General features: G+C 45.1%; 1 protein-coding gene across 2 annotated transcripts; it reads right to left on the bottom strand.

The window, feature by feature from the left end:
* Nucleotides 1-794: 794 nt before the first annotated feature.
* Nucleotides 795-6,724, bottom strand: PHLDA1 (pleckstrin homology like domain family A member 1). Of its 2 annotated transcripts, none has more exons than XM_080971200.1 (2): nt 6,277-6,724; nt 795-4,819 (listed from the first exon to the last, which is right to left on the bottom strand). In XM_080971200.1, exons 1-2 carry the CDS (start codon nt 6,585-6,587, stop codon nt 4,693-4,695), a joined length of 438 nt encoding a protein of 145 aa, XP_080827326.1. In that variant the 5' UTR covers nt 6,588-6,724; the 3' UTR covers nt 795-4,692. The 2 variants fall into 2 exon arrangements, with proteins under 2 accessions (XP_080827326.1, XP_080827325.1); XM_080971199.1 differs by having other exon boundaries at nt 4,683-4,819; nt 6,046-6,724.
* Nucleotides 6,725-12,907: the final 6,183 nt, after the last annotated feature.

The following is a 12,907-nucleotide window of genomic DNA, read 5'->3' as shown; positions in this document are numbered from 1 at the left end:
AATTCCCTTGAGTAATAAGGAGGTCACAATGTTTTGATGCTGGCTGAATGCATGCCAGGCGCTCGAGTGCTGAAAATTGCCATGCATGGACAGACAAGGCCTTGTTTCAAAACATACAGTATTTTCAGTGTCTTCCCCTCCCTCCTTACTGGAAATGAGCTAACTTGTGATGTGATGGCTCCTAGTCACATAATAACACATACTTTAGTGAACTACCAAATTCCCTCTTTTTATATGAACATCAATACTCAGCCTGGACCTTTGGAAATATGGCATCGAATTCTGGCTCAGTCATGAACCTGTTGGGTGGTCTTGTGCAATCGCTACCTCCCAGCCTCTATTACTCTTTTCTATAATGGAAATATTAAAAAGTCAACCTGAAAGCAAAGCTTATAGCCTGTGGCAAGCACAATTTTCTCCAAAAGGGCCATGCTGTGAAGGAGGAAAGGAACAGAAGCTACAGATGAAGGTTGTCCTGTTGAGCAGAGTGTTATTGATGCACCTTGCATTCAAGTGAGTCATAAAGGGGGAAAACCCTTCTTGAAAAGATCCACTGTAATTATTAGTTTTTTGTCACCTAGCCTCTCTCTTAGGAGGCCTCTCTCTAATGAAAACCAATTATAGATTTTCTTTAAAAACAAGCTACCTTCTATGTCATGACCTCAAAACGGTTGAATCAATGAAAATGATATTCCACAGATGTAAGCTTTACAGCAGTCTATTGATTATGTCCAGAAAATTTGTTTCCATCTTCCTTTGAAGATGTAGTCTTTTCATACCATATCAAGGGAACATTTCAATGAATATTTCTTTATTTGAAATGGAATGCATATTGAAAAATAAATCACATCTCTCAGAAATCATTTGCATCATATTTACACATATTTTGTTTGATAACACTTGTTTCAGCTCACAATGTGCCAGAAAACATTTGGTACATCACTGCAGCTACTTTGCAAAAGCCAGTAATTGAAAACAATGAACTAAAAAAGAAAAAGGTGGGGAGGTTTTTTTACTTCCAAAATGTAACAGAAAAACCACAGGGGTGATTTCCGTTCTTCTGAAAACTGAAAACAGGCTTCTCCTACTGAGAAACAAATGTCCAGTTTGCACGTCATTATAAAGTTTATAATGAATGTGGAGATTGCTCCAGCTTCACTCCTCCCCTAGGATGAGTAAACAAACCATGACCCCTGACTTCATGATAAATCCAAGCCGGTGATTTTGTTTTGTTTTGCTCAAACAAACCACAATTAGTAAGCCAATACGAAATTGTAGTTAGTTTGGCATGAAAGAAACCCTGATCCCTAGTTCCAATGTAATTCTAAGTCAGGGACCGTGGTTGGTTGCTCCTGCTTTTGTTCAGGAACGAGCGAAGTACGAAAAACCTCTGCAGTTCATAGGTTTACCATGACGTGGAAATTTGTTTGTTTTATTAAAGTTCTATCTTCATCCGAGGAGAATCACAGGTGGCCTACCTGTTACTTCCCCCCCCCACACCATTAATTTGCAACACTAATGTAAAACTTTTCACTGGGACCTTATTTGGAGATAGGCTGGTAGCGAAGCCACTGTAACAGGCTCCATTTGTGGGGTCTCTGCATCATGCAGAACATCACAAAGAGGGAGGGGAAGCTCAAAAAAGCACATGTGCAAAACCATCCATTATTACTAAGTAACTATACCCTGAATTTCCTTGGTAAAATTTGTCCTTTCCTCATGAAACTTGTAATATTATTGAGGTTCATTAATTAAAATGGGTGTGTTCTGAGTAAAGCATAATTGGAGACATCCCTAAAGTTGTTGCCCTCTGTCATAGTCTCAAACAGTCTAGGAATGACCTCTGTTTCATACACTGCAAAGACATTTCTTAGCAACAGAGACGCAGCGGAGCAATTCCTGTGGATATTTCTTCTAAGTCTTAAAGGTAATACAAAATAAAGCAATCCTAAAGAAGCACAAAGCCACAGCCAACTTGATCATACAAATCACATATTCTCAGTACAAAAAAATGAACTTGGGATGGGAAGGAAGTTTGTCCTTAAGATACGCCCAACAGGAGGCCTCAAAAACTGAAGATGTTTATTCCTCATATCAGAGAATAAGCATGATTCCTTCACAGCTCATATTTTTCCTACAATTTGTTCCGAAGTGACTGGGGGTAATGTATGTGGGCCTTCAGCCTAGTCAGTCATGCATTAAAGACAGTAGCATCAGCTGAATCCACCATTACAAGGCTTAAAGGTAAAGGGACCCCTGACTGTTAGGTCCAGTCATGGACAACTCTGGGGTTGCGGCGCTCATCTTGCTTTATTGGCCGAGAGAGCCAGCATACAGCTTCCAGGTCCTGTGGCCAGCATGACTAAGCCGCTTCTGGCGAACCAGAGCAGCGCACGGAAATGCCGTTTACGTTCCCGCCGGAGCTTACAAGGCTTAGCTAGCATCAAAGTTTTCCAATACATTGTGAAAAATAACCAAAGTTGGCATGACTGAAGACTTATGCCACCGTTTTTCAAAAAACACAGCACACAGTGGTACCTTGGGTTACAAACACCTCAGGTTACAAACACCTTGGGTTACAGACTCCGCTAACCCTCAGGTTAAGAACTTTACCTCAGGGTGAGAACAAAATTGCGTGGTGGCAGCATGGGGGCAGCAGGAGGCCCCATTAGCTAAAGTGGTACCTCAGATTAAGAACGGTTTCAGGTTAAAAACGGACCTCTGGAACGAATTAAGTTCGTAACCAGAGGTACCACTGTATTGAGATGTTATGACAACATAAGTTAACCTCAAGAAATTGAGCATGGAATTTAATATTTTGGTCCAATTCCCCATTCCATAACATTAAACAGTGGAAGTGGAGGTAGACACGGAGAGAGGCTCTCAATGATTTGAGTGGGAAAAGGAGATTGGCAAAACTAATCATGTTAAGTCCTGTTTCTGAAACCACTGGTGTTTCTGGGTGATTTATTTTACAAAATTTAAACACCATTTAGATAATGTTGAGGAAAGAAGCCATGAATACTGTCAACAGACATGAAGATTAGATCCACTGAAATCAATAGACTTAAGCCTGTTGATTTCAATAGGTCTACTCAGGGTATGACCAACACTAGGTATCACCAAAGCCTAAGACAGGCCATTCATAACTTGTCTGAATTAGTATGTATAGGCCTGCTTTCTTAACAGAGTGTGCTCTGCAGTACTAATCTGTTGTTAATGGGGGCAGAGTAAGTTCTCATTATTTGACTTAGACTAACTTGGAAATGCTAAAAGGAACCATAAGGTACCCTTTATAAAGGGTTGGCTTTTGGGAAGCCTTTGGGCAAGGCATGCTTCATAAGGTCCCTCCCTGAATGACTTCAGTGGTTGTTGCTGCAATCTATTCACTTGCCCGATCCACATATCTACCTAGAGTGCTTGCATGCTCAGGTAAACAGGTTTTAACAGCGAAGAGGAGAACAGCCTTGGGTACTCAGAGGAACCGATGCTTTCAGTATCAGCAGGTGCCCAACAATGTCTTCTCCTGATGCAGGACTGGTTAAGTTTGGATTTAAGTTCAACACATGCTTGAAAAACCCAAGGCCTTCCCTTATCCAATTAACTACATTAGGCTCCTTGTAACTGAATGAACCAATTTAAAAATAACTTTTGAAAAGAAACAATGTTATTAGAAGCCTTACTTGTTCCATATTAAGACTGTAAATAGAAACAAACAACAAAAGCAGAATCTTTGCTTAGGTTTTTTTTAAATAAAATAAGTGCTGCTCCCTGACTGAAATGTCCGATATTCTTAGAGGCTATGGCAGGGGGCAATGGAAAATGTTGCGCTGAGGCTCATCTAGGGAACTCAATTACAGGAATTCTGGGAAAGTTCCTCAGTTAAACAGTAAGACATTTACTGGATGGGATGATTAGTGTAGCATTTGAAGAGGTTTTAGAATGATTTGAACAGAATCAAGTAACAGCTCTGAGAAACATTACAGACAGGGTCCCAAACTTAAACAAAGAAGTGCAATGAACAGTTCTCTGCATGGTTCTATTATCTGAATAAAAGAACATAGCATGATTGTATTTTTAAATCGATTATCCTTGATCATGAAGTCAGATTTCCTTAGCCTCTTCACGAAGCAGGAATACATACAAGTGGCATACCCAAATGCATTGACTACTGAATACAAAATATAATACTCTTCAAATGAACATATAATAAAAATTAAAGCAACCTAGAAATCAGGTTCCAAGTCATTGCTTTCCATATTCCAGGACATATTTCACACATTCGTTTCATAATAGTCTCTCACTTGTGGCAACGGAAAACGGATGTAAAAAGTGACATGGGGGGGGGGGACTAGTTGTAAAGTCCATATTCTGGTACATCTCTTCATTTCTCCAACATCAGCTTCTCTCCTCTGCCTTCCTCCTCCCTTCAAGTGTAGCAATATAGCCAATGCAACTATACTCTCTGTGTGATTCCTTTCTAAATGGCCTACATTCAGAAATACCTTTCAAAAGTCTCCACTAATAAATTAACATAAAAAAGAAAACAGATCGGGGGGTGGGGTGGAATATGGCAGCAACAATCTTATATTTTTTGAGGCCCGGCAGGCCAAATAATCCTTTCAAATCTTCATAAGCAGTAGTCAAAGTTACAAGAGTTGAAACACTTCCCTGGAGTAATCATGGGCAGTATCAAAAGTGGAAAGACTCCAGCAGCAGAACTGATGCTCTCCCTTGTGTCTGCAGTCCCTTTGTTTGCCAAGGTTGTGATCGATGGAGAGGGTCCACCTCGCTTCCAGAAGCATTGCTTGAATTCCATCTATAACAACACAGGACAGTGATCTGAATAACTGAGCAGCATTCTTCTTTTACAGCCACAGACACACTTCCTACCTAAAACAGTGACAATACAAAGAACAGGGTCTCTTGCGAAGTGTCCTTCCAAGAGGCAACAACCTGAGGCTCTGGCAGCTATTTCCACAACTAGGCTTCAGCACCAGGAAGATGCTAGCTCTAACCACCACCACCCGCAATTCCTTTTACAGTTACATGCAAAGGGTCACTAACTGTTCTCAGCCCCATTGCTTGGAAGAAGCATGACATGTGAACTGAATGATTTGCAGATACGGGCAGGGATTTTTAAATATTTTTTTTGGTGTGCGCTAAAGCACAGCAATCATGGTTGCAAATTCACCTGATTGACTTTGGGTGCTCTTCACCTTGACTTGCGGAGGAGGGTATTTCTTGCTCTGTCTCCGGTGGCAAAGCACTTGGGCCAGCCTTGATCTAGCAGCTGCACAAGAATCCATCATGCCACAGCACACTGCAAGCACATGCTGTTTGAGAAGGGCTGGAAGAGCTGTCCACTGAGGCTATTAGTCCAGCGAGCAAGACAAACAACATGCTCGAGGGTTGTTAGAGGGATCCGATCAAGCGCTTCAAGCCTTACTCTTAATTACAGAAGAGGATTTCTGTGTAGGGAAAGGAATGAAAGTCACCCAGTGACTCTCTCTCTCTTTTACACACACAGCTAATGAAACACACACGTGCACGAACGACAGGAGAGCATTTGCGCGTGTTTTTCATGCTTGAGCCTCATGCACAACTTCTCTCAGCCGGTTACAGACTGGTGCTGATAACCGCCAAGGTTGCAAGTTCGACCCCAATGCATGGGGCAGCTGCATATTCCTGCAGTGCGGGGGGGGGGGGGGGACCCAGCCAGATGGGCAGGATATAAAGAATATATTATTATTATTATTTTATTGGACTAGATGATCCTCAGGGTCCCTTCCAACTCTATGATTCCTAGCAAAACATCGCGCGCGTGAAGCGGGCTGCCCATCCAGACGCGCGCTTCAGGAAAGCAACACGAGTTTGCAACCCCACACGGCACTTTTCGCCGGGCAAAACTAAGACGGCAGAGAGAGGTGATTGTTAGGGAATCCGTCTGGAAAGGCTCTTTCCAGAAAGGCGCTGGGGAAGGGCTGCAAGGGGAGCGGGGCGATCGGCGGCAGGAGGGCAGCCCTCTCCCCGCCTGGCTCCTACCTGCCCTGGCTGGGGCCCGGCTAGGCGGAGTTGGAGGCGCTCCGCAGGCGCGGCCCGTGCTGCTGGACGAGGTGCTGCTGCTTCTGCCGCGTGGACTTGACGGCCAGGATGGCCTGGCGGTTCTTGTACTGCACCAGCTGCAGCGTGATCTCGGCGTTCCAGCCCTGCTCCTGCGGGCACCGAAAGTCGATCTCTTTGCCCTCGGCCATCACGACCGTGAAGTACACGTACTTGCCTTTGCGCTCCACGCAGTCCACCGTCTTCATGGTGGAGAAGGGCAGCTCCTTGATCTTGGCGACCACGCAGGGCGCCGCGCTCATCGTCGTCGTCGTCGTCGTCTCCAGGCCGGGGAGAGGAGCAGCAGGCGGCGGAGCAGGAGCCGCCGCCGCCGCCGCCGCCGCCAGCTCCGGCTGCTTGGGCGGGATGAGCAGGAGCCCTTCCTCGGTGAGGATGCAGCGCTTCTTCTTCCACAGCTGCAGCAAGCCGTCGCTGCGCTTCTCCAGCACGCCCTCCTTCACGGCTTTGCAGCCGCCCTCCAGCATCCTCCCGGCGGCGCCGCCGGAACAAAGTTCCCGCAAGACCCGGGCAAGGAGAGGAGCCTTTTCTCCGCCTCCGACGACGCCCGGGCGTCCCCCGCAGCCACTGAGGGAAGCTGCTGGGCTCGCGCTGCTTTTGAACGCGGCTCCTCCACCCCAGCCGGGCGCGTCAAGGGGGCCGAGGGCGCTCGCGGAAGAAGAGGCTGGCCGAGGAGGGAAGCCCCGCCGCGCTCTCGCTCGCACACCCTTCGCCTCAGGGCCGGCGCGCCTCCCCGCCTCGCTCGCTTCTCCCGCCAGAGAGGCCTGTAGCGCCTCACGCGAACCGCCGCGCCGCCGCCGCCAAAGAACAAAGCGCTTCTCCCGCGCTGGCCATTTCCGCTTCTCAAACTCGAGGAGGCGAGAAACCCGGCGCGCTCGGGGCTGGAGCACTTTTTAAATGGCATCGGCAGGCAGGCAGGCTGCAGTCCTGGCGCCCCCTGGAGAATGCGCCACCCACAGGAGCTGATTCACGGGGGGGACGGACGGAGGGCCGCCCTCCCGACGCCTCCCTGCCCGCCCAACTTCTCCTCCCGACGGAAGGCAACAGCACAAGCAGCTGAGGAGCTGCTTGTGTCACGACGCGGGGCTTCCTTTTTTTCAAAAAAGGTGCCTCACGAATCATCCATAACAGAGTTTTGTTTATTTCTGCAACGGCGGAACTCCTCCGCAGTGCGATCGTTATATTGGATCGAGGGCGGCACGCACGGTGTGGAAAAACGCCCCGAGGCATTTATATGATACTTGTGCTGATGTGGAGACTAAAACTCCTAGGGGCCCGAACGCCGAAATACGCAGCCTCAAGACTGAACATATAAAGGAGTGTCATAGTCACTACCCAATGCACCTTCACATAGGATCACTAAATAACACTATCATTTCTTGTAAGGCAACTGTACAGCCTACATTGGCTAGCAAGTGAGAGCCCACACTGCAGATCCCCAGTCTTTTAGGAGACATTTGAAAATCAATGAAATGCTCTTTGCACAGACAAATGAGTGATGCTCAGACACTTGTCCCCAATAAAACAGGTAACATACACCTTCCCCAAACAATACATACAATGAAGCAGGAGGAGGAGTTTGGATTTGATATCCCGCTTTATCACTACCCTAAGGAGTCTCAAAGCGACTAACATTCTCCTTTCCCTTCCTCCCCCACAACAAACACTCTGTGAGGTGAGTGGGGCTGAGAGACTTCAGAGAAGTGTGACTGGCCCAAGGTCACCCAGCAGCTGCATGGGGAGCAGCAGAGACGCGAACCCGGTTCACCAGATTACGAGTCTACTGCTCTTAACCACTACACTACACTGGCTCTCCTCCTAACACAGGCAACCTCCTAACAAAACAAAGCACCGGAACTCCTCAATTTGAAGTAAAAAATTGAGACGGGCAGGGAGGGCTTAGTAGGCAAGCGGTTTGACGCTGAGGGCACGAGTGGGGACCCAAGATACACACCAACTTATTGTGGTCTAAACTGGGTATGGGGAACCTATGGCCCTCTAGATGCTGGAGGAGTCCAACTCCCATCAGCCCACAGCCACCATGGCTAATGGCCAGGGATTATAGGCACTGCTCCAAATAATAAGAGTTTGAGTTGTTTTAGCACAGGGTAGGCAACCTAAGGCCCGTGGGCCAGATGCGGCCCAATCGCCTTCTCAGGAATGTGTGTTTTTACATGAGTAGAATGTGTCCTTTTATTTAAAATGCATCTCTGGGTTATTTGTGGGGCATAGGAATTCGTTTGGGTTTTTTGGTTTTTCCCCAAAATATAGTCTGGCCCACCACATGGTCTGAGGGGCGTTGGACCGGCCCACAGCTGAAAAAGGTTGCTGACCCTTGTTTTAGCAGGAGTGCTGCAGAAAGCCTTTTAGAGGTATCTTTTTCAGGGACTCAAAGACAGTGGAAGTAGTCAAGATTCCTCTGAATCTATTTCAGAGGAAGGCTGCATTCTTCTACTTTGTACCAAGTGATAGACTGACAACAGGAAAATCAAAGAAAGAATCGGATACAAGCCAGCACTTTGTGACTGAAAAAATACGGAAGAAAAATAAACAGAATTGTTGCTTGCACCCAAGTTATATCTGTCAACTGTCAAGGAAGTGTACAAATCTACGTAATCATGTGAACACAGCAGCTGAGACTTGGATCAAAACACCCTGAGTGCAACTCATGCTTTCTGAAGCCTCTCTATAAATACCTTCGCTAAAATAGCTCTAAAATATATGTGGAAGGAAGCTACAGCACAATCCTTGCTAGTGAAGGAAAGGAAGCTATTTCATAATGCCTTCTTAAAAATATACCAGGGTTTCCAAATGCATCAAATCCCTTTGCAGACCCCTTTTATAACTTGAGAGCCTACATCGTTTATAAGCAGCAAAGCTTTTTAGTTAAAATTGTAAAACCCGCTCAAATTTACCCTCTCCCTCTCTGCCCATCTCATAGCTCACCCCTTCTTTCCACTCCCCCCATTTCTCTTTTTAGTCCACGGATCTTTCTTTTTAGTCCACGGATCTCAAAGCGTGGTTAAATCCCCTTTTCCTCTGGCATCTTATGTTAGCCTCCATTTTTGCTGTTCTGCTTATCTTACATAGCCTTGTTTCTATTACTTATAGCAGAGTTCAGCAGCAACATCTGGCTGCAAAAATGGGTGTCAACTCCCTCATGCACTTCTGAATTAGCATTCTGCCACTCCAAGCTATCAACGTTTATTTAGATTTCCTCTGTGGGGGAAGGCTTTATGATATGCAGGTCTAATATAATGAATTCTTCCTGTATAAGGAAACAGCACCGCTCTAGCTACCATGGCAGTCCTATATACAATGTCTTAACATTCATACAAGCAGAATACATTTGGTAGGGATACTTATTCAATACTATTTTAAAATTCAACGCATCCATGAGCATAGCATATATTCCTAAAGATTATGTTCAGGTTCCATGATAATGGAAGTAAATGATGCTTAGACACACGGATACCTCATTATTTGAATTTGTGTGTCTGGACCTAACAGTCAGGGGTCCCTTTACCTTTACGTTCTGCTAGATTAGCACTTTCAAAAACCATAGTTCAATCAGCTTTGTCTGCATCTTCGTATCAGATGCATTACCAAAACAAGCAGCAAGCCTAAGTAATTTGGCCTTGGATACTGTAGCACACAGACGCCCTCTAGTGTCAAACTAAATTTTGCGTTTATGCTCAACATAAAAATGTGGTACACCTATAGCTCTCACTTGACCTGTTGAGTATGCCGAAGTTAAAGTGTTTCCCCTCCACCTCCCCAAAAGTCTGCTGTACTCAATGTACATATATATAACCCAGACATCAAATCAAGTTGTTTTGGCCAATGAAGGCTTATGCTAAGATAATTTACTTTTCAAAGAGGAACATAATTTAGCTGTTTTTCCTGCAGCAGATACAGCCACTTGTCTGAAAACTAAACATAGCACCAACAAACTCTAACAATCTCTAAAGGTAAAAGTAAAGGGACCCCCTGACCGTTAGGTCCAGTTGCAGACAACTCTGGGGTTGCGCCGCTCATCTTGCTTTATTGGCCGGGGGAGCCGGCGTAGTTTCCGGGTCATGTGGCCAGCATGACCAAGTCGCTTCTGGTGAACCAGAGCAGCGCACGGAAACGCCGTTTACCTTCCCGCCGGAGCGGGACCTACCAGTATTTATATCTACTTGCACTTTGACGTGCTTTCAAACTGCCAGGTTGGCAAGAGCTGGGACCGAGCAACGGGAGCTCACCCCGTTGCGGGGATTCGAACCACCAACCTTCTGATTGGCAAGCCGTAGACTCCGTGGTCTAGACCACAGCGTCACCTGCATCCCTAACCATCTCTAGGATCCTGTAAAAGCCCCTGCTTCAGTAGTATGCAAAGTGTGATACTTACTGCACTTTCCATTCACTTGTCAGGTAACCCAAAGTTGGGCTCATTGTCAGTGGTCAAATACGAGCGGTATGTACAAAACATTCTTAAATGTCACACTTGAAATATTTCATCCGTTAGGAATGTTGCAAAATGTAATTGCTCATATTACTCTGTGCAAAATGAATTCCTTTAAAAGCAACTCAACATGCATGGAAGTTGCCAAACTAGTGTTGGGAAATGCTGAACTTAAAACAAACTGTAATTTTAAAGGCGTTGGCTGCCTGTCTTTATCCTTTCCTACAAACTTGCCAAATTTGTTCCTTGTAGAAAAGCATAGCTACCAGAAATACACAAACAGAACATGTTACTGGAACATATTTACCTTGGGCCAGATGTACAGGGAATGGAGCCTTGATGAATGCTGCTACATGGGAGTTAAAACTGAATTTCTTCAGTTAAGAGCCTTTTCAGTGACTGCAGTTGAACTTGTGCCTACAATCTGTTGCACTGCATCAGACCACCCCAGCAGCCACCCTGTAACCAGCTGAAAGTTATTTAGCTATTGGGTTCACAGCTGGTACTTGAGGGAGTACTAACAGAAGGCACCTCCCACCCTCCTCTAAAAGAGGTAGCATTTCTAAGGAAGCTGCAGGTTCTGAGAATCATTTCTTCCACTGAATCTGCTTTGACAGAGGATCAATATGCTCTCTAATAAGAATCTAAAACTCATCTAAACAGTAAAGCTACTGCCTTTGAATAAGCAATGTTTCAATCTTTTCCACATACAAACTGTACAGAGCCTTTGTGGAATCCCCCCCCCCATGCTTGTTTGCTTCACACATACCCCCCCCCCCCAATGAAGGGCAATAGTTGGGAGCTTTTTGTAGGGATTTTCATTCTTTTAAGAGTTTGGCTCCTGCACCCACAGTTCTTTATGCTGCATTTCTTCTTGGTCCATTTCTGGAATTCTTGTATTAAGAGTAGGCCTCCCAATAAACAGGAAAAGATATATATTCAGCAGTGTGGGGGTAATATATGTAGTATGAAAATACATTTGTACCTTAAGTGGTGAAATATAACTTGCTGTTCCGGCAATTGTGGTATTGGTGTGAAAAAACCTGCTATGTACTAAAGACAGGGCTGGCCCAAGACATTTTGGCACCTGAGGCAAACCGCAAAATGGTGGCTCCCTCCCTGCCAGGGAAGAAGGGGTGAGTAAAGATCTACATCAGGAAGGTGGGGGGGAGAGAGAAAGTTTAATATCAGGATCTGCTGCCCCTGTGGACCCTGCTGCCTGAAGCAGTTGCTTCATCTTGCCTCATAGGTGGGCTGGCCCTGCCTAAATATATCCTTGTTTTGCAGAAAGAATTCTGTTGTAAGGCTTAGGACTCCTATTCAGTTTCGCCTGACTGTGGTTCCTCATAGTGTATCAGGTGCCAGGCAAAAGGGTTTTTCCATCTTTCAGAAGCATCTTTTCAGGTGGCACTAGAATTACAATAGAAAGTAGGGCATCAATAGCCTCAGAGCATTCCCCAAAACTCTGCATCTCTGAGTTTGCCCAATTATCCTGAGTCTGAATAGTTTTGACACACTATTTCTAAAAAAAGTAGTAGTCCTGGACAGATTGTAAAGTTGGGGAAGTTTCAAGCTGACTGAATGTTTATTTCTTTGGGTATGATAGTTTACTTCTCCCCAACGCATATCCAGATGAAATATAAGGAAGTAGTGAAGGAAAAAGCAAATGGCATACCTAAATTGGCCAACCTTCCAGGTGGATGTTCTGATAAAGATTGGTTAGTAGTTTACAGCCGAGAAGTTTGTCAGACAATCACCAGCTTAACTCAAAACTGGACGTACAAAATTTATTCTTTTTTGTTGTCTGGAGCACACTGGAGATTTAGATAGGATGAATCTCAATTCAGCTACAAGTAAAGATCATGTTAAAGGAGTAATTGAAGATGCCTACCCTCTGTGAAACATGTCAGAGAAGTACCTAATCCTATAACCTTATTTGAACAAACCAGGAATGGGGAACCTATAGCCTTCCAGATGTTCAACTACGATTCCCATCATTCTTGACCACTGATCATGCTGGTTAGGATAGGAGTCCAAAAACATATGGATGGTCAGAGGTTCTCCTGTCCTACTTTTAAGGGGATAAGGCAGTTAAAAAGTTATATTATTACTGGATCTTCAAAGTTTCTAGGCAGGAAAGTGCTACAGTTGTAGTGCAAAAGTCCTTTCAGATAGTTTATGCAAGCCTACTGAAACAAACTTGTGCAGGAGTACAACCCTGAAGGCATTTCAATGGTGCTTGTGCACATAACCCTCAGAGGCTGGTCCTGTTCAGCAAAAACATCCTACAGTGATATACTTGTAAGATTTTTTTTTAAATGTACACAGGCACACAACTAA

This window comes from Podarcis pityusensis (assembly GCF_964106645.2).
Source record: "Podarcis pityusensis genome assembly, chromosome: 10".
Taxonomy (NCBI): domain Eukaryota; kingdom Metazoa; phylum Chordata; class Lepidosauria; order Squamata; family Lacertidae; genus Podarcis; species Podarcis pityusensis.
This window is presented reverse-complemented; position numbering and strand designations above follow the sequence as displayed.

Excerpts from the sequence above, each read along its gene's own strand:
- PHLDA1 (XM_080971199.1), bottom strand. The coding sequence starts at position 6,587 with ATGCTGGAGGGCGGCTGCAAAGCCGTGAAGGAGGGCGTGCTGGAGAAG.